We start from the raw sequence: 25897 nt of genomic DNA on the forward strand, positions 1-25897 counted from the left end.
ACAGGGAATGAAATAGACTGCTACACACACTTTAGTGCACTATGTGTTCAATTGGGAGGCATTTGTTATTTAGCCCTCGCCCGCCTTACGTCATCATTAGGCGTCAGTGTTTATCATTAAAAGTGGCTAGCTACGCGTTAAAGAAAATCCCGAATAAAGATTTGGATAAAACATATGTCAACAGGTCAGCACTAATTTATTTATATCAACATATCATATTTATAATTCCCGTATGGAATTAAGTTTAATATTTTTATTGCTCGTAGTTGTTATATTGTTATCTTGCTAGTTCGTATCATTGCGCTACTCGCGTTTAAATCGAGTTAAAGGGTAAATATGTTATCGTTAATAGTGCTTTTTGGGCATATTTTATAAACACTTTATTGAGATACAGTTTGCATTACGACGTCGTCTAGGTGATCTGAATAAAAGTTGTAGCTAGCTGGTCATTTCTAGTGTTATTCAGGTGTTATAGTCAAAGTTCATTGTAACACTCAGGTGGAACATAGCAAGTCAGTGAAGTTAGCACGAGTTTGTTATTATCCGAAATGCCACCATATTGATGTTTCAGGTATTATTTTCTGATAAAAATAAATTAATGCATAAGTAATAATAATAATAATAATAATAATAATAATAATAATAAGTGTAATCCTCTGACAACAAAAAAACAACAACAACCAATCCGTCAATCAATTCTATAAACCATTCATACTAGAGGTGAAATGACCGAGGTGATGGTATATTTTAGCATGATCCTTTACTGATATATATATATATATATATATATACTGATATAAAATCCTTAGCTGATATAAATAGATAAATGTCATCTTAAAATATATTACACTGTTTTCAAAACAGAGGTGCCCACGACTAGAGTTTCTATATTGATACTCAAATGAAGGCTCATAATGACCCCTTTTAAGATGAATAGACATGTTCATTCATTTATTCATTCATTTTCAGTAAGCGCTTTATCCTGGTCGGGGTCATGGCGGATCAGGAGCCTGTCCCGTGAACACTGGGTGTGACTCAGGAACACACCTTGGATGAGACACCAGTTCATCTCAGGGCACCGTGCTCACACACATTCACACCTATGGCCAATTTAGAGTAGCCAGTCTGTCATCTGGTATGTTTTTGGGCGGTGGGTGGAAACCCACACAGGCACTGAGAGAACAAGTGAAACAAGTAACCCAAGCTGAAGATGAAACTAGGGACTCTGGAGCAGTGAAGCAGCAGCACTAAATAGCAGTGACAACAGCTCTGATCTAAGAGGATACCTAAAAATTCCCAAAACCTTGATACTGGGCCGTAATACTAATCAGTACCATAAATTCTGTCTTTTTTCAGGCTGTTCTACACCTAATCTGTAACTGGCTTTGCAGTTATTTCCTGTTTTATTGCAGTGTGTTTGTTTTTCTGCAGGGCCTTGAGCACTGAATGAGGTGTCGTGTTTTCTCTGCGTGTTCCTCCTTGTGGAGCTGAGATGGGCCAGCAAATCTCTGGTCAGGCTGCGATGGGCAAGCTTCCCGAGAAGCTACTCAAACATGCCGGATTAGTGCGGGATAGTAGCTATCTCACCTACGAGGAGTTTCTGGCCCATATAGCAGAGCTGAATGAAGTGTAAGCTGCAGTTCTGTTCATATTATATCAGAATAAATGTATTATTACTTAATTTCAATAGTGCATTTATCTGCTTTTTCATAAGCTCCGTGGACAAAAAAAATATCAGCATTCTCCAATAGCAGCACCTTACTGCACACCTGGATGAATGTAACATGGCCAGACTCTGCAGTTACTTTTTGTGCTTCAATACGGTTTCTTAATTTCTTCAAAATGACTAAATAACTCTTATTCTCTTTTCATTGTTAGAACTGCTAAGCTGGCAATTGGCCAACCAAAGCATCTCCTCTTTGAAGTTCAGCCCGGATCTGATGCGTCTGCTCTGTGGAAAGTGGCTGTAAGGATAGTGTGCACTAAGGTGAATATAATAAACTTGTCAAACTTTTCCTCCTTATTTTATTCATAATGTAGGGCATTTTAACTCATACCATTTTAACAAACTTAAAGATGAACATGGTGGTCTGGGGGTTACGTCATGTCAGGATCAACTTACAATTGAGGCATTGAATAACACGAGTGGTTAGACTTGCCTCGTTACTTCCTGTTTCAAGTTTTAAAATGGAAAAACAATATTGTGGTTTGCAGATGAGATGAAATGCTTGATCGAAATTAAAGTCAAGACATTCAAATGCAAATTGATTTACTTGTGTATATTTGTGAGCAGCTTTGAATAAATAATACATTGATCAAATGAATATGATTATGAACAGTAAAGAGGCCTGCCTATTATTAGGCAAAAATGCGAATCACAGTGGATTTAAATTTGTTCTGACTATTGAATTGAGCCCTCTGACCACATCTGAAAATACTCTTTCTGTTTAAACTACAAGGTGTGCACAATTATTAGGCAAGCCAGTATTCTTATCATATTAACTCCAAACCATATGAATCTAAATAATGACGAGGTAGAATCATTTTCAGGTGATATTGATTCATGAGAGGTGGTGTGACTTAAAATGAGACATACCTGTCATTCAGGTGTGTATAATTGTTAGATTAACTTTTTTTTCAATGCCAACGCTGACCTCTAGGTGGCGCCTAAGATGGCTGCCTCATGCTTATGTGCAGAGAGAGGTGGTTTTGTAAATTTGCTGCGCACTGGATCTTGAATGATATTACAAGAAATCTAGATCATGTGCAGTTTGGCAGTCGACAAAACCATTCCACAACAAGTAGTCTAGTCAGTTTAATTGATTATTTCATGCTGTATACCATACGGTAGCAGTACAGAGCCTTTTTGATCTTGGAGTGAGACCTGGCCTTATTCCATGTTTTTGTAGTTTTATGACCAACCGTCGTCAGAAAGTGCGTTATCAGGGATATTTTTCTGATTGGGAATACCCCTCATGTGGAGTCCTACAGGGGACTATATTAGGGCCCATAATCTTTCTAGCACTAATCAACAGTGCAATTCAGGACGAAATAGACCACTGGAAATATGTGAATGACATGAACATGGTTCAGAGGTGGAATCCTCAACTACCCTGTACCCTCCACCTGACATTGGCATTGACGTTTGGGTAGATGTTTGAGTAGCACAAAATTAATCTCAACCCCAAGAAATGCAAGGTTTTACATGTCAGTAGTATGAGACAGGTAGCAGCTTGGCAATTATTCTTTATTGAACAGTACGTCTTGGAAGTCTGTGATGTTGTTCAAGTTCTGGGAGTCACCATCCATAGTGATTTGTGGCATAATCAAGTGGATCACATGTTGACCTCGGCCAACAAAAAGCATTTTGTTCTCCGTCAGTTAAAGAAATGTGGTGTCTGAGACCCTGAACTGGTTACAATCTATACAGGATATGTGCGTGCGCCCTGTGCTAGAGTATGCAGATGCTGTTTGGCACAGTTCTTTTTCACAAGTTAAAAGGGTGGAAATTGTGCAGAAATGGGTCTGTAAACTTGTACTTGGTCAAAGGAATTTAGGGTACTCGGATGCTCTCTGTCTCCTTGGACTGTGCACTCTATTAGACAGACGAATTCAACTGTGTCTTGACTTTGCCAGAAAGCTAAGTTTAGCTTTCTGGCAAAGCTAAGTTTACCAGAAAGTCTAGTTTCAGAGACTGTCTACCCCAGTCAGGGAGGAGCTTACAGGTTGCCAGACAAGGAACTCAAATAAACTCACAATCCCAAGATGTCAAACTCAGAGAAATTGGACAGCACCCATTCCCTATATGTGTAGACTTCTAAATGATTGTGGATTTTAGAAATTACCTTTGTAATATGGGGTGTTAGTAATCTGTATATCTTAATACTGTATGTTTTTAAATTTTGTTTATTTTAAATTGTGGTTTAATTAGTATTGACATTTTATTGTAACAGCAAAATAATTTAGTGTTCTTCATTGATGAATGTCTTGAAGAACCTGTAATAATGCTGAAAATTCAATAAATAAATAAATATTACAGGTAAAATGAGACAAAAAAAAGAGATCTAGCTGACACTAAAAGTGTAATCTTGATACTTAATATTAAACTATTCAGGTATGATCACCACACATCAAAAGCTTTCAGTTCAGGTCAGTTTTGGCAAAAAAAAAAGAAAAAGATTTTGGATTCACTGGTAGAATTGTTTGTATTCAACACTAAAACGAATCCTGCTGAACTGAAATTGCTTTGTAATTGTGAGTGTAGTGTAGTTGTAGACAGTTTTTGTTGTTCATTTAAAAAAATAAATAAATAAATAAAAAATTCTTCCATATTTGCATTTGAAATAACTTCACTTCCTCTAATCACACTAGTCCTATAATTGTTCCATTCCAAAGTTGAATTGTTCTGGTTTTATCCATGATTATTTGTGCCTCATGCTCAAGTGGAATATTTGTACACTTTCTACCTAAATACAGATAAATAAGGAGGATGGTATGGTGGAAGCGTCACGCATTATGAACCTGTATCAGTTTATTCAGCTCTACAAAGACATCACCAGCCAAGCAGCTGAAGTGCTGGCAGCAGAGGGCAGTATGGAGTGTTCCTCTGGACAACTTTTCTCTGCAGGCTCCTGTCAGGCCAGCATGTGGATGGGCAGGTACAGTAAAAATCATCACAAACTACCATGCCAAAAATAAGACTTTCTTACAGACAGGCCAAGATTGTATAGATGTCACTCACTTATAATACTCATTCATATTTTAAATTGATACCATTTACATTTTACTGGTTCTGTAGATTTGAGCTGGGTGACATGATTAATCTTGCTCTTATACCAAAGCACAGTTGAATTCTAAAATTGGATTGGTCAAATGGTGTTGATTAATATTCTATAACAGCACGTCTCTGACAATACATGGTGTCGCAAAAGTCTCCATACATAGGGGATTATGTTCACCAGCACCATGTTGGTTAAGCCTTCATCAGTCGATGTTCGTGGATGTCCACTTCTCAGTTGGTCCACAACCCTTCCAGTCTTTTTGAATTTGTTAATAAGTTTGGAATCAGCGTCATGTTTGATGTGCTTTCCATGTTTCCTGTTAAAGTTCATCACACCCTTGTGACAGCTTGTGAGAGCTTCTAGATCCAGCCATGAGAATGATTTGAATACGTTCTTTTTGTCAAAGGCATCCTTAAAAGCTATCTGAAAAAATAAGATAATATAAACTAAGCATGAAAATGTTTGGAACACATTTGACACTAAAATTAACACTAAAAAGTGTTAATTTCCCCTGTGTGTGGAGACTTTTGGGGACACTGTAGTATTAATGTGCTCATTTTAATAAATTATCTATTTTTATAGGACAGTGTTACCACTATACACTATATATATGTGGTCGCTCCATGTCTTCTAAAGCTAATAATGAACAAGTTTTAAAAACTATGGTGTTACTTGACAAAGGAAATGGTATAATCATTGATGCAGTAGAGCTCACATTTATGGAAGGAGTCTCCAATGTCAGCACTGAATTAAAATTCATGAATTAAAAATTGTAATCTTTGCTGTGGTATAAAAGTAATATAACACTTCATGACATGTTATGGGAAAATAATCAACTTAGGGGTGGTAATGATCATCATTGTTGTTGATTTCCTATACCAACAAACCCGACGTGTTGTATTCCTTACCATATCACATGATCATTTTACAGGGTGAAGCAGCTGACGGATGAGGAAGAGTGCTGTATCTGTATGGACGGAAAAGCAGATCTTATTCTGTCTTGTGCTCACAGCTTTTGTCAGAAATGTATTGATAAGTGGTATGTACAAGTTGTCAGCTGAGTGTTTATCTGTCTGTGAGACTAGTTCAGAGTGTGACTCATGCTTCTTTTGCCATCCTTGTGTTGTAGGAGTGGTCGAAACTGTCCTATCTGCCGGATCCAGCTGACTGCTGCCAATGAACCATGGGTAATGTCTGACGCGCCTACAGAGGAGGACATAGCCAGCTACATTCTCAATCTAGCTGATGAGGCTGGCCACCCTCACAGACCTTAATTTGAAGCACTACATTACTTCTACATTCACTGTCTCTCATTATTAGTCTGATTTACTGACTGAAAGACGCTGTTTTGAATGATGTAGGTTATTGACGTGATCTTTGTCTTATATACAGGCAGCAATAACCACTCACTGGGCCTCATTTATCAAGATGGATACATACTAAGATATTAGTAAATCATTCGCAGGAGCATTTATGAAAAAAATTGCTATTCATGAAAGACCAGTTAGTTTGAAAATTTGTTCGTATCTTGTACATTTCATATTAGTGACATATTAGTGAAAGCTATCCAAAACAAACCCATAAATTAAGACAAATAAGACTAGCTATTCAATAAGAACAAAAGAAATACTGCCATATAAAAGGAGACAGAGTTAGTGTGTGCTCACGGTATCTGACATACTTCAGTGGCTTATCTGCATTACTGGATAGATTTAGCACATGCAGCACTAAGGAGGTGTTCTTTATTCATATACTTTTTCTTTTGTTGTATTCAGCTCACTGTGAGCTTTGCCTTTTATGGAGTTTTGTGGGCATCACTAAATGCAAATCAGCTGTGCCATGAATGCACTTCGCACTTTATGGGTGATTTGCATTCATCAATATATGCACTTGACGAAAACTACTGAAACTTTTGCACATCTGGCAGGATTTATTTAGTTTTTTTGTCTGGCTTGCAAAAAGAGTTACACAAAATATTACTTAATTATTGATAAATGAGGCCCATTGTCATTTAGATATTTGATTTGTTCAACTTCACTAGAAAAGTTTTATTGTGTGAAATGTATTGACTAATTGCTGCTTATTTTTGAATCTCTCATTGGTTGTGTATAGGGCTGAATGAAAAGAAATGGTTCTAGCTACCTTCCGTGGTGCTAGTGACTGTTTTGAGAATGTACAACTGCATAATGTTTTCTTTTATTTCTCAGAAGTGTTGGAAGTCACTTAAGTTTGTAAGTTTGTAGGCTGAATAGAAGTGCATCTACTGAGAGTTCTGCATTAGACACCTTGTTTCTTCTGGTGAACTTACTAAGATTTGTAAGGCTGCTTAAATAAGGTGTTCTGGGATATAATAAGTGTTTTCATATAGGTCAGTTATTTAGTGGTGACTAGGATAAATGTTTAAGCTAACAAAAATTTGCTTGATTTAGTCTATATAATGTGAAAAGATTTCAGCATTTATAGCTACTGGGGATATTTAAAATGTTTACTTATATAATAGGACTAGTATCTTTTTTTGCCCTGTTAATTTTGCAGTCAATTATTTAATATACATTTTCTGGTTTGCCATGTATGACCTGTGATATGATAATATAAGAGCAGCACACTAGATGTATATTTTTCTTGATTATAATCCTCATAATTAAACTTTTTAAATGTCTAAACACTTATGAGCTCATTATGCTGTTAACCTGTTTCTTCCACAACAATATTGAGCTATATCAATAAAAGTATCTTTTATAGAATAAAAAAACCTTCAAATACATTTGTAAAGAAATATTCATTAAAATATGTAATGTGCTGTGTAATTTGTCAAAGATTAGAACATACTTTTAGACAAGTATGAAACTTTATTCTTGTAATAGAAAAAAAAAAGTTTGCTGCCTGGCAGTTTTCAGATCCCTATAGGCACCAGTGGATGAAAAAAGAAATGCACGCAAACACACACACAAGCAAGCAAGCTAAAAAAAAAAAAAAAAAAAAAGTTATGTGCCCTGGTCCTGAAACTGTTACATTCACAATATTATGCAAATGCTGTGCTTCTCATGTGGTGGGGGGAAAAGCGGCACAGAATAAAAGAGATAACGCATTGTCCCACTTTTGACAAGAGTTTTTAACCACCCAAAAGTTTAACAAGGTACTAAGTGATGTGTTGTATGTATTGAGCCTGTTTTATGCAAACCATATGTTTCATGCTTCCTGGTTTTCTAGTTTGGCTTCTATGTGTGCTGTAAATTCCAGTATATTCACACTGTCTGTGCAGTCAGTGTGCTCTCAGTCTTAACTGCATCCACCAGGAAGCTGAGCTCATTGCACAAGGTCTCATGCCTGTAGGCCATGCGGATCTGGGCCACGTTGGTACGGCGGATGTCGTTCCCTTCTGGTCCATCCTGTAGGTAGTTCTCACCTATGAAATGTTTCTTTTCCTGTTAGAGATGACAGAAATTCATATACTGATATAAAAAATAAATAAAAACAGGTAAACATTAATCAGAACACTGTAAAGCTGTACATGTGAGGGAGTAACATAACAGTAATGCAGGGTATGTTTAGGCATGAACAAGTTTGCTTAACATAAAGTGCAAAAAGAAAATAGAAATGAAAAATAATTAGTTCTTTTCTCAGTTTCTCTGATGAATATTATGCCATAATGCTACTGAGTGCTTGATTCTGATTGGTCAAAAGGTGTTGATTAATTTCGTATAACAGTACAACGCAGGCAATATTTCTGGCTGTCAGGTTAAATGTATGTTAATACACTTGCTCTAATACATTATCGTTTCTATAGCAACAACTTAGAGTGACTCATATGGTGGACAATCTACATAAACAGATTTTAAAATGTTTGTAATCATTGGTTATAGTCTCTGGTGTCTCCAGAATTGTATAAAAATCAGGTAAATTTGCAAAAACATTTTACAACATAAGAAATTCTTCAGGTTGGTGGACATTGCGCTTATTATTTCAAAAGAGAGAGAGAAAAAAAGGGCGGTGTTTAGCCGTAACAGAAGTGATAACAGGAACTACCATGTTTCACAAACTTTCCACAACATTAATTATGCTATATACTGTAACCAAAAAAGGTACAGTGTTGTTCGTCAATACATACAAATTGTTAGTATTGGCAAATTGCTGTGGTATAATTACTGAGGAATAAAACTTTTAAAATGGAATCTTCTGTCGTCTGATCAAACCCATATCAAGATCAATATTTGTTGCATTAGGATCAATTGTTACACATTCATTTTCATTTGTAGTCCAGAACTGACGTATTATAATTAAATGCTACACTTCAATAAAAAAATTATGATAAAATAAAAACTCTACAAGGAGTCATACAACCATACAACAGAGGGTTTCCCTCTCAAATAAGGTTCCCAATAGAGAGAGCTAGAATCATTAAATCTCCAAAGAAGACCGTACACATGATGCCCTTAAGATGCTGATGTGAAAAGTGTGAAAAATGGTAGACATGATGCTAACAGTGTACCTGATGTGAGATACCACTTTGTAGGACACTGTTTCTAGCAATCTCACAGACATCACACGTACTGAGCTTCCACAGCTGTGCTGCGATAGCATATTCCTCCATTAGTGCCTCCTGTTAAGCACAAAATGTAAAAGAAAGAAAAAGTGAGCATTAACTATTTCATGAGTCACTTTACTGGTATCCTGGTGTGAGAGACACGCACTTTAGTGTAGTGGAACTGCAGGGGGTCATCAGTGGACAGTGAGACACACAGGCCCTTATGGAGGAACTCCCTTAGTGGGTTCTTGGAGTACTCAAGGAACAGGCTGTTGTTGCTCAGAGGAGACATGGCAACTGGTATCTGGGCAAGGTAGTAAAGGTACTGCAGAACAGGACTCTGTGGAGGTCAAAATGGTGAAAGAGGGCAAAGTTTAAACATTTAACACATTTCAAAGGTGAAGGAATTAACTAGTTAGTTGTTGGTATTCAAATGTTCTGCTAATATTTCTGAGAGGGTTAGGATCATCAAAATAAAGAACAGCACTATTGCTATATTAATAATCTATAGAAAAGATGACAACCCAAAAAGTGCCATACAAAGCGTGTGCTGTCATCGCTTGAAGAATTCATTTCTCTCATCATCTCTAATCATCCCTCAACACTTATTGTGGGATCTTCCCTTTATCAGCATGCAACCTTCAGCTTAGTATGAGACTTTTGTTCTGATATTTCTATTTAAAAAAAAAAACATTCTACTGTTCTTATTCAAATTATGATTTTTAGGTACAAATTCATCATTTGCATAAAAACAGGCTGCAATAAAGTACAAAAACCTGAATTCATGGCACTTCACTTCAAAAAATGATAGCAAGTAAAATATCTTCTTTTTTTAGATTAGATTATTAAACTAATTACTAAATATTTTACTCATTTCAAGATTGAAATTGTCATACTTCATTGGCAGATAATTTTGCTTATTTCAAGTGTTAATTTTGCTTCTTTCTAGAAATAATCTACGAACAGAATAAGGCCATTTTTCGCTTGAGATATGTCTTGAGTGAAGCACTAACAAACTTTAGGTTGAGGCCATGAGAGATGTTATCTGCAGTGAGGAAGGCTGACACCAGGTGAGTAATGGAGCCTGCTTCTCCACAGTGAGGACGGAACTGGAAGGTACAGAGGCCACGTTCCCTACAAAATAACAGGATAAGCTGTTAGCATATAGAAGAAGTTAGGCATACATGCATACTGTACATATCCTTGACCAGAATACATAATTTATTCTGGGTCAAAAAAGTGATATCAATATATCAAAACAAAATACTAATGCACTGTTTAATCTCAAAAGAAGGTGGTGTTGATTAATTTGCTACAACAGCAGCTCTGACAATAGTACCAACTGCAAAGCATATCACAGGTTTATATTAATGCACCCATTCAAGTTCATTATAATTTCTATAATAACAGTTTACATAGGAACCGATTGTATATGGTGGATGCATCACATTAATTTTAAATGTGTTTAATTATCGATGTGGTGAAGTTTTCTGTGAAGAGATGTATATTTAGCAGTTTTGGAAGGAGTGTCAGGTGTCAGCACTTTGTAACAGTCAGAAGTAAAGCTGTAACTTTAAGCAAGTTTTCCAACACTGTTTTCAGGATGGGAGGCGTTGCCATTTCTCTGTAACTTGACAAGTTACCTGCTTTTTTGGTTTATTAACTTTAAGGGTGAGAGGTGAGGAAAGGGAGGCTGGTGAGGAAATAACTGTTTATAGCTGTTATAATGTAAGTGATAATAGGAACAGACTTGTTTTTTGGACATTCCACAATATTAAATGTAACTATAAACAGGTGATCAAAAGTATGCTGTGTCATCCTTTAATAAATTTTTAAAAAATTGCTACCATTAGCAAATTCCTGTGGTATAAGACGAATAAATCACATATTGGTATGTGTTGTTATTGGAAAATAATCAACTTCAGGATCATAACACCCTGACTGAAAGCGTCACCCTGCATCATACCACCCCATCCCTGATGATTTTCCTTGATTAACCTGTCATAGTTTATTCCTTACTTGTTTAAGCATATTATTATTATTATTATTATTATTATTATTATTATTATTATTATTATTATTGCAATAGTACTATAACAGGGGTAACTCTTGTGAATGAATCTTGACTTCTTGTCTGAACTGAAGGTTTTGAATAAAATTAAATATTTACCTTCGCAGGTTGTTCAGCACCATGATGTTGGAATACATATGGAAGAGGTAGTAACTGTAAGGTGGGTTTTCCTCCGTGGTCCATTCCTCTGGTTTAGGGCTCTTAAAGGAGAACATGTGATCACTATGTTTGGACTCATCATCCACACTGTCAAAGCCTGTCACCTGCAGATGAATAGCGAGAACTTTTTCAGTGGGCATGTTTTTTTGTGTTTTATATATATATATATATATATATATATATATATATATATATATATATATATATATATATATATATATATATATTATATACAGACGTATTTCAAAAATTCTGAATCTTCCAGTAAGCACCATTGGGCCCATTATCCACAAGTGGACGCAACATCACTCAGTCAGAACCGGTTATGAACAGGAGCTCCTCGCAAGATTTCTGACCAGGGAGTCAGAAGAATAGTCAGAAGAGTAGCCCAAGAGCCAAGGACCACTCAGAAAGCACTCCAGAAATACTTGGAGGCAGTAGGTACCATCGTCACAGAGAAAACAATAGGCAAGGCACTCCACTGCTCACGCTCACCCCGCAAGACTCCATAACTAAAGAAAAAGCATGTCGAAGTTTGCTACAGCTCATTTGGACAAGCCTATGAAGTACACGGAGAGTGTAGTCTGGTCAGTCGAGAGCAAAATTGAACTTTTTGGCTGTCATACTACACATCATGTTTGGAGAAGAAATGGCACTGCACATCACCCTAAAAACACTATACCAACAGTGAAGTTTGGAGGTGGAAGCATCATGGTGTGGGGCTGTTTTTCATCTCATGGTACTGGTGGACTTCATATAATTGAAGGAACGATGAATGGAGCTCTTTACCAGGAGATTCTTGAAAAGAATTTGCTGCCATCCACCAGGATGATGAAGATGAGATGAGGGTGGACCTTCCAGCAGGACAACGATCCAAAGCATACAGCAAAGGAAACTCTCAATTGGTTTCAGAGACAATAAATCAAGGTGTTAGAATGGCCCGGTCAATCACCTGAATTGAATCCAATTGAACAAGATTTAAAGACAATATATTTAGAATAAGGGACCAAAATCACAAATGAATACTGCGGCCAATTAATTTCTTCATACAGGAAACGTCTTTAAGCAGTCATTACAAACAAAGGCTTCTCCACTAAGTACTAAATTAATTTCAGTTAGCATGTTCAATACTTTTTTCCAGTGTCATTCCTCTTTATTACACATAACTTCATTTATGGACTTTAATGTTTGGATTTCTTTATATGTGTGGTTTTCTTATATATAAATAAATGCTAGTTTATATAAATGTCTTGTCTGCTTCCAGAGACTTCAGTGCTAATTCTGGCAATCCACTTGAGTCTTTTTTCAACAGGAGTTTTTGTTTAGTTTACAAATCCAGATAACTGTGTAAAATGTTGAATTGACATTTTCATACCTTGTCATTAAATAAAATGTGACTAACCAGTACTAATAATATGAAGTGCAAATCATTAATCAATACTGTAAATTCAGCACTTACATATTTCAGGAAAACATGAATTTCCTTGTGCTTCTGAGGGTTAACAGTAGCCTCATACAGAGGAAGGAAGATGTTCTCAAGCATCTTGGCATAGTTTGGAATTATCTTCTTGGCTCTGAAAATGTCACTGAATGACAAAAATACATTTTATGTAATATAATTTTATAGTGTTCTGGCTCAACATAAAGATCTAAATCGAAGCCATAGGCCTGTTGCACTTACTATATCCGTGGCACCTGGATCATCCATCTTAGGTTGGGCGAGTACAACTTTTGCTGTATGAACCATTTTGCTAGGCTTTCCCATTCACTGGCAGAGCGGCCATAGATGGAGAGACGAGGTTCTGCATACTGGTACTTACTCTCCTCCAGACCATGTGCCACCTCCTATAAACAGTAACAATATAGATATACAAATACATTCTTTACGACATGTTGCAAAGAATTAACTTTCCATAAACAGTATTTACTGTATATAACTGGAGTCAGTGCATTATTTACCTTTAACAGACGTGCAAAATATTCTCCATTAATGTAGTTGTCAGATTTTAGATAGATCTCACGAAGCTCACTTGCACCTACTGGGTTGTATTTGGAATTAAACTTGTCAAAACGATGGAACGTTTGCCTGCCCTGAGATTTAAAAAATTGTTAGTCAATATCAATTCTAAAGAATACTGTATACTTGTACAAAGTAAAATGCCAGTAAAAAGAGTACATACAGCATGGACATCTAGCGAATCCACTGTGAGATCGTAAGGGTCCATGTGGAGATTTTGAAACACCTGCTTTAGTGTGAGCTTTTTCCCATCCTTTTCCATCACCACTCGATCTCCCTCTGTATTACATGTGTCCTGGATGAACTGGAGCAGGTGCTTTTGGTTCATGCAGGCTGCTGCATGGATGTGGGTGTCCACCTGAACATAATCAAAATCACATCACATTTGGACCAAGTTGAGAGTCTTGTTTGTTAGGACAATACATATCTAATGAATGACCTTTTCAGGTAGTGTTATCTCTTGTGCAGTTAAGTTTCATATCAGGGATGGCATGTAGAAAATGGCTTGCAAGATTAAGCTCCCCTGTCTTTCACCATTAAAGACATCAATTTGGACTCCCAAAAGGTGCAACAGAAAGCACTTGTCCTATTGTCTAAAGATAAGTTTAGACAAATTATGACAAAATTAGCTGTGTTCTGTGGGTGGGACGGATGGCATACTCTCACTCCCTTGTCAATCACAGCATTAGCCATTATGGGCATCTGTGAGCTCATTTTTGTGGAAAAGGGCAGACAGCACTTTCCTCCAAGTGTGTTACGCTGCCCTGTGATGCTGCATGAGCAGGAGTTTGAAAGGTTAGCTTTATGTGTCTTAGAGGAAGGACATGTTTGCCTCACCAGGGAGGGCTGGAATCTGTCATATGAGTGAGTGGGTGAGATTTGGGGGGAAAATGCGGAAAGAAATCCAAAAAAAAAAAAAAAAAATACTTGAATTCAGGGTTTCATTTTTGGCATGCACACATTATTTTGGACTTTTGTGGAACCAAGCACAATAGAACCACCAATGGTTATAATAAAATGGTATGAATAAACAAGGCTAATTTCTTTCTTGACCAAAATGTATATTCGTGCGGCCTATCAGTGCCAGTCATCTCAGTTTGTGATTAAACAGAGTTAAATACTCTCTACATTTGAGCTTCATTTTGGCTGATATTTTTCCTCATTTCCACCTTATCAGCAGTGACAGAGAATGCGTATGAAATATAGCCGTGAATGTAATGAATGCACACAAGGTGATTTATTTACTCCATCATGCTTTTTTTTTTTACCCCAATAAACCTTTGGAGCAGTAAGTAAAATTAGATACACTAAACACACATTTGAAATCACATTTGAAATCAAAACACACTTGAAAAAGAACACTTGAAAAAATGTGAGATCATGAATGCACCTTGTGATATAATGCAGTTCTTTTGATAGATTTGTTTTGTTTCATACCTTCCTGACATTGTAGAAGTCCCTGTGTGGAACACACTTTAATTCCTTCAGCTCTGCCATCTCATTTAACATCTCATGCAAGTAGAACTTGGACATAAGGAAGTTAAGCCTTTTGTGACAATATGTCTTCCTGAAAATAGATTAAAAATATATTTTTTTATATTTTATATTTTATATTATATATATATATATATATATATATATATATATATATATATATATATATATATATATATATATATATATATATATATATAGTATAGTTTGACATCAGGCTGATGTGCTCAGTGTGTACATATCATATACACAGTGTAGATTAATCTAGTGAATTTTAAAGATTTACATAAAAGTTACAATACTTGGTTGGTTGTGTTTTAAAACTAGATGATAACAGATGAGTGTTTTGATAGCATTACTTTTTGCTTGATGTACTTACGTTGGTCCATCAGCAATCATGGCAAGGACATGAGTCATGTCAATAGTGAAGGTCTCCATGTCAGGGTATGGTAAACTGTGTGGTTTGTCTTTACTCAAAGCTTCCGTATCATCATACACATATATGATGCCATCCTTCATTTTCAGGATGTAGTCCAAGTTCTGAGGGATGTCCTCCATACTGTATGGGTCCTCACCCTCACTTGGGCAAGGAGTGCTATCTGTAATTATCATAATTTACAAACACGTTTAAAAGCCTACATATCATCCGTCAAACAAAGTGTTTGAATAGTACTGATCCTACTGTAACTGCTCTGACAGTTTGTGGTAGCACACCTACCTGGCAAAACATCATCATCTTCATTCCATGTGTCATTACTGGCACTCCTTATAAACTTGGCAGTAATTCTGGGAAAATGGTGGTATGCCAGACGGGCATATTTTTCCCTTATGAGTAATGCTTTCAACAGGCTTTTTGATGCCTGCTCATAGTCTTCAACTGTGATCTGGAATGATATATGAAGAACACTGCATCACTAATTATATGCTAAATTACTCCATGCATTTTCTACTCTGTTTACTAACTCTTGGGTTGAGTTTATCCTTGGTTTTACTGAAAAACAGTCTGAAATCCTCAAATATAAAACATTATAGATGATCCCTATTTTAATGCTGGTGTTCTAGATTTTAAACTAACATTTAGACATGACATTATAATATAATCTATAAAAAATTATTATTGAATCAAAAGAGTTAACAGTCCCTATTGTTTCATCCTTCCAAATATACAATGCATTAATCCGATTACAAAGTATATATTAAGCTTCCAGTACCAAAAAAATGGTTGAATATCCCAAATCAGTGCTTTATTATACAGTACTTATAGGTTGCACACCTTGTATGTTGGCCAGACTCTGAGATGTGTGTTGAAAGAAAAGATCAGTATCAATAGAGACAGTTTGTGTAAAATGGATCAAAAATAAGGATATCAGTGGCAAAAGGCTGTTACTACGTTTCGTCTGGCCAAGGACACATAAATTAGTTGAATTTGTTTGTGAATTGTTTGTTGAAAGTTGTTTCGCAATGTTTGGTTCACCAGCAATGGAATGAAACTGAATTATTTGGAGCAGCAGGTCAAATACTGAAACAGGTTCACTATTAGCACCCCGTTAGTGGAGGTGTGAACTAAAATTGACTCAAAACACCACTGGAATCCTTAACTGACAGGGATGGCACGGTTAATAAGATTAGGTTGGCATAATCGTACCTAAGAAATGTGGCATGAGAGTCATTTTTTGTCTGGGGAGCTGATTTTACATGAACACTATCACTTAGACACTCCTAAATATTTCTTTGAAAAAAATTATAATAAAAAAATAAATAAAAAAATAAATAAATTATTGTGACCTATAAGCAACTGGAAATGTTTTAGTACCTCCGCAAGTGCATGTTATTGTCTGCAATTTATTTTATTTACATTTTAATTTATTACTTTTATATTATCCACAAATAAAGTCATAGCATGATGAGTCATTGCATGAAGTGTCATAGAGCACGGTAAAAACTGTGGATAGCTGTGTCATTTAAATCAATATAAAAACAAAGGTAGCATTTCTTAAAAAAGATAATGGTAAAAGTAATGTCTTTGCTACAATAACTGGTTATTTGTTAAGTCAGATGTCTTCACATGTGACATGCTACTTTAATGAGAATTCTATGGTTTGCGAGGCCTGAAGAAGATAATTTGTGTTTTATTTTTCTTTGCTATTGATTTATCCTCATTGGGTCATTGTAATGGAGAGTTGAAATATGGGTTCTATAACTATTATCTGCAAAAAAGTTATTCCATTCTCTGCAATAACTAATTAAATGACTGCTCCTACCCCTGCACAGTAGTCTCCACTGATGGTGACTCTCTGGAACTCTGGGACATTGCTTGGGAAAGGAGTTTTAGATGTCTCTGGGGTGAAGAGAGGACCAACTACAGACATGGCCCACTCAGACGCACCGGGGATCTGAAGAGATATAGACTGGGAGCGGATCAGCTTAAGACTCTTCTTCCTAGAGTTTGGCAAAAAAGAGCAAAATGACTCCCTGATAAACTCACAAACTCAATTACTGAACTGGTCTTTCTTTATGTGTCTCAGTGTCCGGTGACCTTTTGATGCTCTCTTCAGAATGTTCCTCAGCCAGCCCTTTGAGCAGCTCTCTCTCCTTAGCCTGATGGAGGCCGATGGGGCAATCCTCAGGCACGGTAAACATAGACATGGCATCTCTGGTGTTCTCCTCTTTTAGTGCGGATGCAAACACCTTTTCAGCTAGCCGCTTCACCTGCTCATCCACCTCACTGAAGGACATCTTCTGGAACTGCCGCGGCATGTCTGCAAGAAAAATCCAGGTGCACAGTAAGGAATGACTCTAAAATCAAACTATTTCTTAGTTAAGTTCTAATAGTTAATGTATAATAGTTTAAAAATGTTGTGGAGAATTCTAAGAGGCTTTTTAAAGATTAATGGAGAACTGAAGCACATTTCCATAGATGTTCTAAAAAAAGAACTATACAGTTCCTGGCAGAGTTCCTATTTACATCACACTTCTGGCGCCATAACTGAGATATGAGAAGTGATGAAAACAATTATGACAGTTGTGTTATTACAGCACAAGCTAATGCAAAACTATAGCCAGACATTAAGCGTGGCGGTTTTGAGATTAAACTGTGCTAGCCTTTATGGTTTTGTTTTATTTTGTGAATATGATATTAACATATGCATTTTCACTTTGAATCTATTTTTACTGTTGGCATAAGCTGTATGCTGCTAGCTGCATGTGCAAATCACACTCATGACCTTTTTGCCCCACCACGTGTAAAAGCAAAAATTCGAAGTGTTCTGCTTTGTTGATCATGTGACAGCAACTCTAATATGAAATATGCATTAGTAATCACTTGTAAATGCAGATTTTAAAAAATAATGGGTAAAAGGGTTGATAAAATATTGTGCTAAAGGTTACATCTTATATTCCTTCTTCTGCACTTGAATAAGGCATAGCTGCGCATGTCAATGAAAATACAGGGCCTAAATACGTTTGCAAAAAACAATCTTTACTCTCATGATTCTGCAACAGATCCTGCCTCCTATATACCCCTAAAAAAGGGGATGGGGTAAGTCCAAAATGGCAAAATATAAAGCTTATAACAAATAATTGTTCAGAAAATTAGCAAAAATTAAAGAAATGCACTCCTGAATCCTCCTCTGCCACCATTTGCTTCTTTAGTTTTGCTCAGTGAAAAGTTTCGGGAAAAAGCTAGAAAGTCTATTACTGTATATAGTCTTCTTGTACGCAAAGGTCATGATAATGATTTAAATGTTTGATGTAAAATTCAAATTAACACATGTCTGGGTGTACAAAATTAAAATAAGATAAATTAAATAAAATTTTAAAAGAAATTTGCTGTCTTCAAGTTTACTCAAAGCTTAAATATAATAAAGAAATCAAAGGGAAACACTATCCCATACTAAGTTACTTTAACTATTTGTTTAATTCTTGCTAATTTTCTGACCAATGATTTGTTATTAAGACCATTAAAAGCTTAATATTTTTGCAATTTTGGGCTTTGGGCCCTTTTTTCTTATTCTTTTTTCTTTTCTTTTTTGCCCAGGAGAGTACCCGGCATGAGGAACTCAAAACGGAACCTGTTCTCTTCTAGATGGCACCAGATAGTGATATTATAAATCATTACAGTATACAGGTGTTGAAGAGTAAACAGTACTAAGTGTGTTTTGTATGAGTGTTATGTGAATAGGAATCCTGGGATTAGGGCAACCTTTATGATTATAGGACAACAAAAACCCTCCAGTAAAGATGTAATGTAGATTATTAAATCTAGCAAATGTCAGCTAAAGACTGAAGTGGGTTTCTAAGCTTATGATGCAATAACATGAAGGCTGTACATATCAAATGCCTGCAGACAAAGCTCAAGTTTCAGTTTGTGTCCTGGCAGTATATTAGTCAGGTTACTGTAAACATTACCAAGCACATATTGGAGACAGTATCCCCTCTAATGGTCAGTGGATTCTCATGTGTCAGCTTGAATATTGCAGTTGGCTCTCTGCTCTATGGCCTGAGTAACCAGCGACCACTCTGAGAAGTGTTTATGTACTATTTATGTAAAGCACATTCATGTGAGCAATGGAAATAGTATATCTGAAATTACAACAAGTATTTGGGTAATCAGCACTGAGCTTTATAAGTTGTTCATCAGTAAAGACAAAAATACTCCTTCATTAGCTTCATTTTTGTAGATTAATAGTATACAGTACAATTGAGTGAGTAACTCTTACAATGTGCTTTAACATAGTTGGTTCTATTTTACCTTGTACGAGTAATAATGTGATAATGCAATGTTTGTTGTTAGGGCACAGTGATGGCACTGTTCCACTATATACTGCATATGTTTATCTAGCATCATGTCTAGTACTTGTGATTAAGTTTCACCCCATGATCAGTGTGCCTCAGACTTAGTAAGTCTTTGATTTTCCATGACAGTTCAAATCTAGCAAATCTTTTCACATTCCACAACTTGTGTGTTCAACAAAAATGGGTCACTCGTAGGGCTTGGCACTATAATCAGCCCAAGCCCTCACGCTAAAATTCCTTTCTATTGACTTGTTGACATGTAACTGGACGCATTGTCAACAATCTTGGTAACCTCCAATAGGAGGCATGACAGAACTGTGAGATGTTCCCATCCAGGAGGGCCTTCTGCATGTTCCCAAGAACAGATGGGAGCTCATTTCCAAGTTTACCTCAGGTCAAAATTACAGCCAATATACAAAAAAAAAATTTTTAAATCAATGTTTGAAGTCTAAATAGACGGCTCAAAACAGACTGTATTTACATTTGTTTCAATTGGATTCTAAATACATTTAATTCAATTGGATTTATGAAATTGTGCATTGTGGTGGTTATATTATTAGTGAGGAATGTTGCAGCCTTAAAATGTCATCCTCCCATTCAAGAAAAATAATTTTTACCTGACACTCCTGAGCATCTCTGAACTAAACAATATTCGAAGTTTTGACTGCCACTCACTCCTGTGATTCTCTTTAAGCTTTTCTATTATCGCTAAAGCAGGAAAACACACTATGTCTCTTACCTTCTGAAGCCACCCTTGCCATCGTTTCGTTTTGAGAAGTTCTTATGCACAGTGCTTATGGTCTAATGTGCATCGAATCAGTATTAGCATTTCAGTGTCTTGAGTATCCTTCCCCTTCACTATTTAAAGAGGCTGACAGTGTTATTTCGATTCAGGACATTGAGTCATTCCCAGGTCACAACTGGCAGTCAGCTGGGGGGGTGTGGGTATTGGAGACCAGGAAATTGAAATGCCGTGAGCGTTAAAAGCTGGAGAGGATATTGGCACCTAATTCCATGACCTCCTGAGTTTGGAACTGTGCGCAAGGGAGAATTGGCATGTGGAGACTTGATGTACTAGATTATATATACCTAGTATACCTAACATACTGCAAATGATAGTGTCGTAATCAAGCAAATTGATTAATATTGTAATCAAGACAAATATCTATCTGCAGTTGGCTTTCTAACCCATTACATACAGGTCACTGTTAAACCATGATTTATTTGTAATTTACAAAACTCTAACACAAGTACACAAAACAAAAGGACCAACATTAGGTACTGCATATTGTTAGGCTAGCACCTATCAGCCACGGCACTAGGCGATATATAATTATTTGCATGGATAATTTCCCCTCTACTTTTTCAGGTACATTAACTCACTCCCGATATATGTCTGTTTACAAATATGACTTCTTTTCACCCAGTTTAGAATATTTACTCTCCAAACAACTGAACTGAATATATCCAAGAATAACACTATGTTGCACACAGTGACACAGAGTTTACTGCTGCATACAGGCTAGCTTAGCTCCTGTGGAGAGAACGCAATGACATGTGAGCTTAAAATAAATGACCTTGACACACCTTTCCAACACTTGCTTGTTTTTATGTAGTGAAGTGTTGTACTAAGCTGATAATAGCCCTGCTAGGTGGCAATAGCTTTGCATGCATTCTAAAGCCCAATAATTCAGTGTCTAAAATTAACACAGAGTTGTATAAAGTATTTCCTGGTACGCTACTTCGCAAAAGACTAGATTAACTCCAGGTAATATTCTGCACAGAAACATGTTTACCTGTGTGTATTGTAGAACAGGTTGGTTCTTGTCTTCAACTGTAGTGTTTTGTAAGAGGATTGCAGGGACCAAGTCTTTTTATGCGACTCTTTATGGCTATTCCTGACCTTTGCAGTACTTCCAAGGAAACAGTTGGTAGAAATCAGACTCCGCCTAAGCACATAGCTTTGGTTGTGTACCTGTCCATCCCACTAAATCCACGCCAAGCTCTCACTCCCTCTTCTGTTACACTGTCCAAACTCTTCACACACTAATCATTTACTCGTTTTTTTTCAACAACAATTGAGAACAGAGCTTTTGTTGTTCTCAGAGACATTTGAACAAAAGGATTAATAAATTGTATGCAGCTTCAAATGTGCTTAAAAAGGTGTTTTTACGCATGCAATTTTAGCCCGGCAACAACACCATATTGTGCTTGAACCTTTCACGTGAGTTAGCCAACTTGTAAGATAACATTTTAATTATCCATAGTGTGCCAACATTAAAAATGCATGCATTCTGCTTTAAACATCATCAAGATAACTGACTGTACAAACACTTTTGCATGTGTACGCTACATTAACAGCTCCGGATAAACCAGTTACACTATTTACTGTGAAGCTTAAGCACTTAAGCCAGGCATACCTTATTGCACAAGAGATATACCATAATAATGACTAAGGATTACAGACTCACTTTTGTGAGAGAAAAATACGAAATTAGAAAATTGACCTAAGTCATGTTTATTTGTACACATTTATTATAAATAATGTAAAATAATATTTTTTATATACCAATCAATTTTTTCATTATATTCACTGACAAACATTTGGAACATTTTGTATTAATTGTATTTACACCTCAGCATACTATACACACTGTACTCAACTCTGCCAATTAAAAATTTTTACCTATTCAAAATGTGCTAAAAATGCAGTTCAAAACCAACTGACTGTACAAACTGTTTGATGTGTTACACCTACATGTAATGGACAGACCAGTTTTTTATATTATATATATACAAAGTTGCAATCACAATTATTCAACCCCCGTTGCAAATCAGGTTTATTGTCAAAATTTACAGACTTTCAGCTGTTTGCAATGAACAAATCAAACAAAAGCAATCGTAATAGTTCAACACAATGAATGCTTCAAGTGGTTCCCCAAATTCAACTGAAAATGCAACTTATTAATGACTTCTCCAGTTTCGAAATTATACAGCCTCTTCATGGCAAGCATCTTTAGTACTTCGTGGAGCACCGTTTGCTGTAAAGACCTGCTGCAAACGAGATGCATAGTCAGACACCAGCTTCCTGAGAAATCTTATCCCATTCCTCATGAACAATGGCCTCCAGTTCATTAATATCCTTGGGTCTGCATGCTGCAACCACCTTCTTCAAATCCCACCAGAGATTTTCTATGGGGATCAATTCCCTGTAGAATCTTCTAGGTCTTCTTCTGCAACCAAGCCTTGGTGGAATTTGAGGTATGCTTGGGATCATTGTCCTGTTGGAAGGTCCAATGACACCCAAGCTTCAGCTTCCTCACAGAAGGCATGACATTTTTGCCTAGGATTTCCTGATATTTCAATGAATCCATCTTGCCTTCCACATGCTGCAGGTTTCCAGTGCCAGAGGATGCAAAGCAGCCCCAGAGCATCACCGAGCCACCACCATGATTGACTGTGGACAGAGTGTTCTTTCTTCATTCTTCTTCCTCCACACATACCGCTGATCCATTGTGCTGAAACGTTCCAGTTTTGTTTCATCGCTCCACAGAACAGAATCCCAAACTTCGGTAGCTTATTTGTATGATTTTGAGCTGGCTTTTCTTGTGCTTTTGGGTCAGTAGTGGTGTACGTCTTGGAGTTCTGGCATGGAAACCTTTTGTGTTTAGTATGCGCCTTACTGTGCTCACTGAACAGTGCCTCTTGCCCAGGTCTTTTGCAGTCACTCAAGGGTTTTTCACAAGGTGCCTTCTCAGAAATCTGGTTGCAGCCATTGATAACTTCCTTTTTCTGCCCTGTCAATGGATTTCATGTATTTTCTGCACCTAACCAGTTCAGGTCTTTCATGTGTTCCAACTCAAGCACACTTGGTGCAACTAATGAAACCCTTGATAAGTTGTATCAGGTGTGCCTGAGACAACACCTGTTTTGCATATTTGTGCTGTTGTGAAGGGTTCTATTCAGGGAGTTGAATAATTTTGAAACTGGAGAAATCATTATAAATTGCATTTTCAGTTGAAGTTGGGGAAAAAACTTGAATCATTCATTGTGTTAAGTTATTTCAATTGCTTTTGTATATTATATAATGTTGTATTTGTGTGTTCTGTCTGATCATGTTCTAAGTCTAGATGTGTTGTAATGTTGGTGTAGAAACTTTATTTTGAATGTCTTATTGTACTTATGCTACAACAGTTAACAGTGCTGTACTGTATGTGGAACTAGTGCATTCTGACTAACAAGATTAACAAGTGTTACAATGGCTTGGCCTAGTTTGTGGTTTGCGTGTGTGTGAGTGAGAGAGTGAGAGAGAGAGAGAGAGAGAGAGAGAGAGAGAGAGAGAGAGAGAGAGAGAGAGAGAGAGTGTTGAGCTCAGGGTCATTGCACGGGTCCTGATTTTTTCTTTACTGCAAATTTTATGTTTTTAAAAACCCTGAAAGAACCATACGTTTTCTTTTTGGTCACTGAGTTTAAGGTTAGGCTTTGATTTAGGTGTAGGCATAGCATTAATTAGCTGCAATAATAATTATGTCAGTGTAAAGTCTTCACAATGTCATGGCCTAGTGTGTAGTTTGTGTGTGTGTGCTGAGTGCTAATCCACCTGTAGCCTATTTTGTAAGTGATGTTGATTGTGCACTCACCCTTGCCCAGAACAGACGGCGTAGACTGCTGCTTGTGCAGAGGAGTCGCCTTTCTCCTCATCTTGGTTAGTGCATTTGGGTCCATCTGATTTTTGATCAGAGAATTGAAATGTCACACAAATTGCTGATTTATTTGATTTTTTAACCGTGAAGTATTCATCGTACTGTCTGAAGTAGTCCAAGGAAGGCCAACTTTCATTTTCTCTGTTTCTCTAAACAGGAAAAAGGAAACTGCTTGTGTTGTGATGTTGGCTCTACCATTTAGCACCTACCATAACTGATACTGCAGACAGATCAGCTTCCTGTTGTGTGCAAAGACTTATAAGCCTATATATAAAGTGAGCTGTTGCATCTGACTGTCTAGAAAGGTAGTGTAATGCATGCATAATTGTGTCCCCCCCCCCAAACATGTTTACATATGCGTTTGTAATCTCTTGCATCTGTTAAAAAGACATGTCTGTGTCCTATGCTGTGTGATACTGAACTGTCCTGTTTGGTTTCCTGACATTGCACGTGATATTCAAATATTCAAGCATAATTTTTCATCCAAAATTAATTAATTGGTAGATTCCCAGGCTAAGGCTAATCTCAGTAGTTAGATGTTTAGTGCAGCAGAGTTGGTATGAAGCGGTAGTGAACTGCAGGTTGAGACATGCACAGAGAAATGTACAATCTGTTAAATTGTTTGGGGTTTATTCACAAAGTGCAAACTGGTAAAAGCTGAATATATGTGTGCACTAGCAAGACAAACTACAGCCCCCCAAAACATAGAAATAAAAATAAACTGAAATGAGTTAAGCTGAAGTGTACTCACATCTTGGTGTGAAGAGATGTTTCTCGTTCTTTGTGCTATTTCTTCGTCTCTGAGTATGCCTACTCTGAGGAAGACGTTCCTGTGCCTGTACTGTGGGAATGAAGATAAACCACCCTTGGACGAATCAGCTTTTACAAGTGACTGTCCTACACTTTTAACCCGCTCACTGCTAGTTTTGTAAAACAAAAAGCCAACAACAAAATTTCATTTAAGCCCTACGGTTACGCCATTGTGGGAGTGGTTTAAGGTTTCTTCCTCTGAATTATTTCCTTTTTTCACAGTTTGCTTGCAAAAGTGTTGAAAAAAAAAAAACAACAAGATTTTGAAACTTCACTCATATACATACATAGATGCCGCATTTGCTAGTGGATTATATGTCAACGTCGCCGCCATATTGGTCCGGGCAAAAGTAATCAGTTTCAGTTTATATTCATCTATATTGCCGTTTTTCTGCAAACCGACTTTTATGACAAGCTCCTCGTTTCGGCTGAGCGACTGCCACCGTGAGTCTTGCTGTAGTTAGTTGGCTAGTTAACTTCACACAGAAGTTTTCCCAAAGAGAAACAGTTAAGGCAGTGTGAAGGAGCTGTAAAAAGGGAAGG

General features: G+C 36.8%; 2 protein-coding genes across 5 annotated transcripts; one reads left to right on the plus strand and one right to left on the minus strand.

Moving 5' to 3' along the window:
* The first annotated feature begins 56 nt into the window (after positions 1 to 56).
* Positions 57 to 7545, plus strand: rnf141 (ring finger protein 141). 2 transcript variants are annotated; one of them, XM_017466284.3, is made up of 6 exons: positions 57 to 184; positions 1432 to 1629; positions 1879 to 1987; positions 4477 to 4658; positions 5713 to 5820; positions 5911 to 7545. In XM_017466284.3, the coding sequence occupies exons 2-6, from the start codon at positions 1493 to 1495 to the stop codon at positions 6053 to 6055; spliced, it is 681 nt and encodes a 226-aa protein (XP_017321773.1). In that variant the 5' UTR covers positions 57 to 184; positions 1432 to 1492; the 3' UTR covers positions 6056 to 7545. The 2 variants fall into 2 exon arrangements, with proteins under 2 accessions (XP_017321773.1, XP_017321772.1); XM_017466283.3 differs by having other exon boundaries at positions 66 to 184; positions 970 to 1629.
* ampd3b (adenosine monophosphate deaminase 3b) lies at positions 6282 to 25897 on the minus strand. 3 transcript variants are annotated; one of them, XM_047152871.2, is made up of 17 exons: positions 25642 to 25897; positions 25296 to 25385; positions 24482 to 24566; positions 17584 to 17806; positions 17309 to 17486; positions 15766 to 15931; positions 15427 to 15646; positions 14991 to 15120; positions 13717 to 13911; positions 13496 to 13627; positions 13218 to 13381; positions 12996 to 13122; positions 11477 to 11640; positions 10320 to 10440; positions 9473 to 9646; positions 9271 to 9381; positions 6282 to 8206 (listed from the first exon to the last, which is right to left on the minus strand). In XM_047152871.2, the coding sequence occupies exons 3-17, from the start codon at positions 24564 to 24566 to the stop codon at positions 8027 to 8029; spliced, it is 2370 nt and encodes a 789-aa protein (XP_047008827.1). In that variant the 5' UTR covers positions 25296 to 25385; positions 25642 to 25897; the 3' UTR covers positions 6282 to 8026. The 3 variants fall into 3 exon arrangements, with proteins under 3 accessions (XP_047008827.1, XP_047008829.1, XP_047008828.1); XM_047152873.2 differs by lacking the exons at positions 24482 to 24566; positions 25296 to 25385; positions 25642 to 25897 and adding an exon at positions 21638 to 21780; XM_047152872.2 differs by lacking the exons at positions 24482 to 24566; positions 25296 to 25385; positions 25642 to 25897 and adding an exon at positions 20581 to 20726.

Source organism: Ictalurus punctatus, chromosome 4, assembly GCF_001660625.3.
Source record: "Ictalurus punctatus breed USDA103 chromosome 4, Coco_2.0, whole genome shotgun sequence".
NCBI lineage: Eukaryota > Metazoa > Chordata > Actinopteri > Siluriformes > Ictaluridae > Ictalurus > Ictalurus punctatus.

What these genes read in the sequence shown, in the direction of transcription:
- rnf141 (XM_017466284.3), top strand. Translation starts at nt 1,493, where the DNA reads ATGGGCCAGCAAATCTCTGGTCAGGCTGCGATGGGCAAGCTTCCCGAG. An exon ending in ATAGCAGAGCTGAATGAAGT is followed by an intron (nt 1,630 to 1,878) that starts GTAAGCTGCAGT and finishes TTTCATTGTTAG; the next exon opens with AACTGCTAAGCTGGCAATTG. An exon ending in TAAGGATAGTGTGCACTAAG is followed by an intron (nt 1,988 to 4,476) that starts GTGAATATAATA and finishes ACCTAAATACAG; the next exon opens with ATAAATAAGGAGGATGGTAT.
- ampd3b (XM_047152871.2), bottom strand. Translation starts at nt 24,566, where the DNA reads ATGGACCCAAATGCACTAACCAAGATGAGGAGAAAGGCGACTCCTCTG. An exon ending in ACTTCTACAATGTCAGGAAG is followed by an intron (nt 13,912 to 14,990) that starts GTATGAAACAAA and finishes GATTATGTTCAG; the next exon opens with GTGGACACCCACATCCATGC. An exon ending in GTGCTGAACAACCTGCGAAG is followed by an intron (nt 10,441 to 11,476) that starts GTAAATATTTAA and finishes GTTATTTTGTAG; the next exon opens with GGAACGTGGCCTCTGTACCT.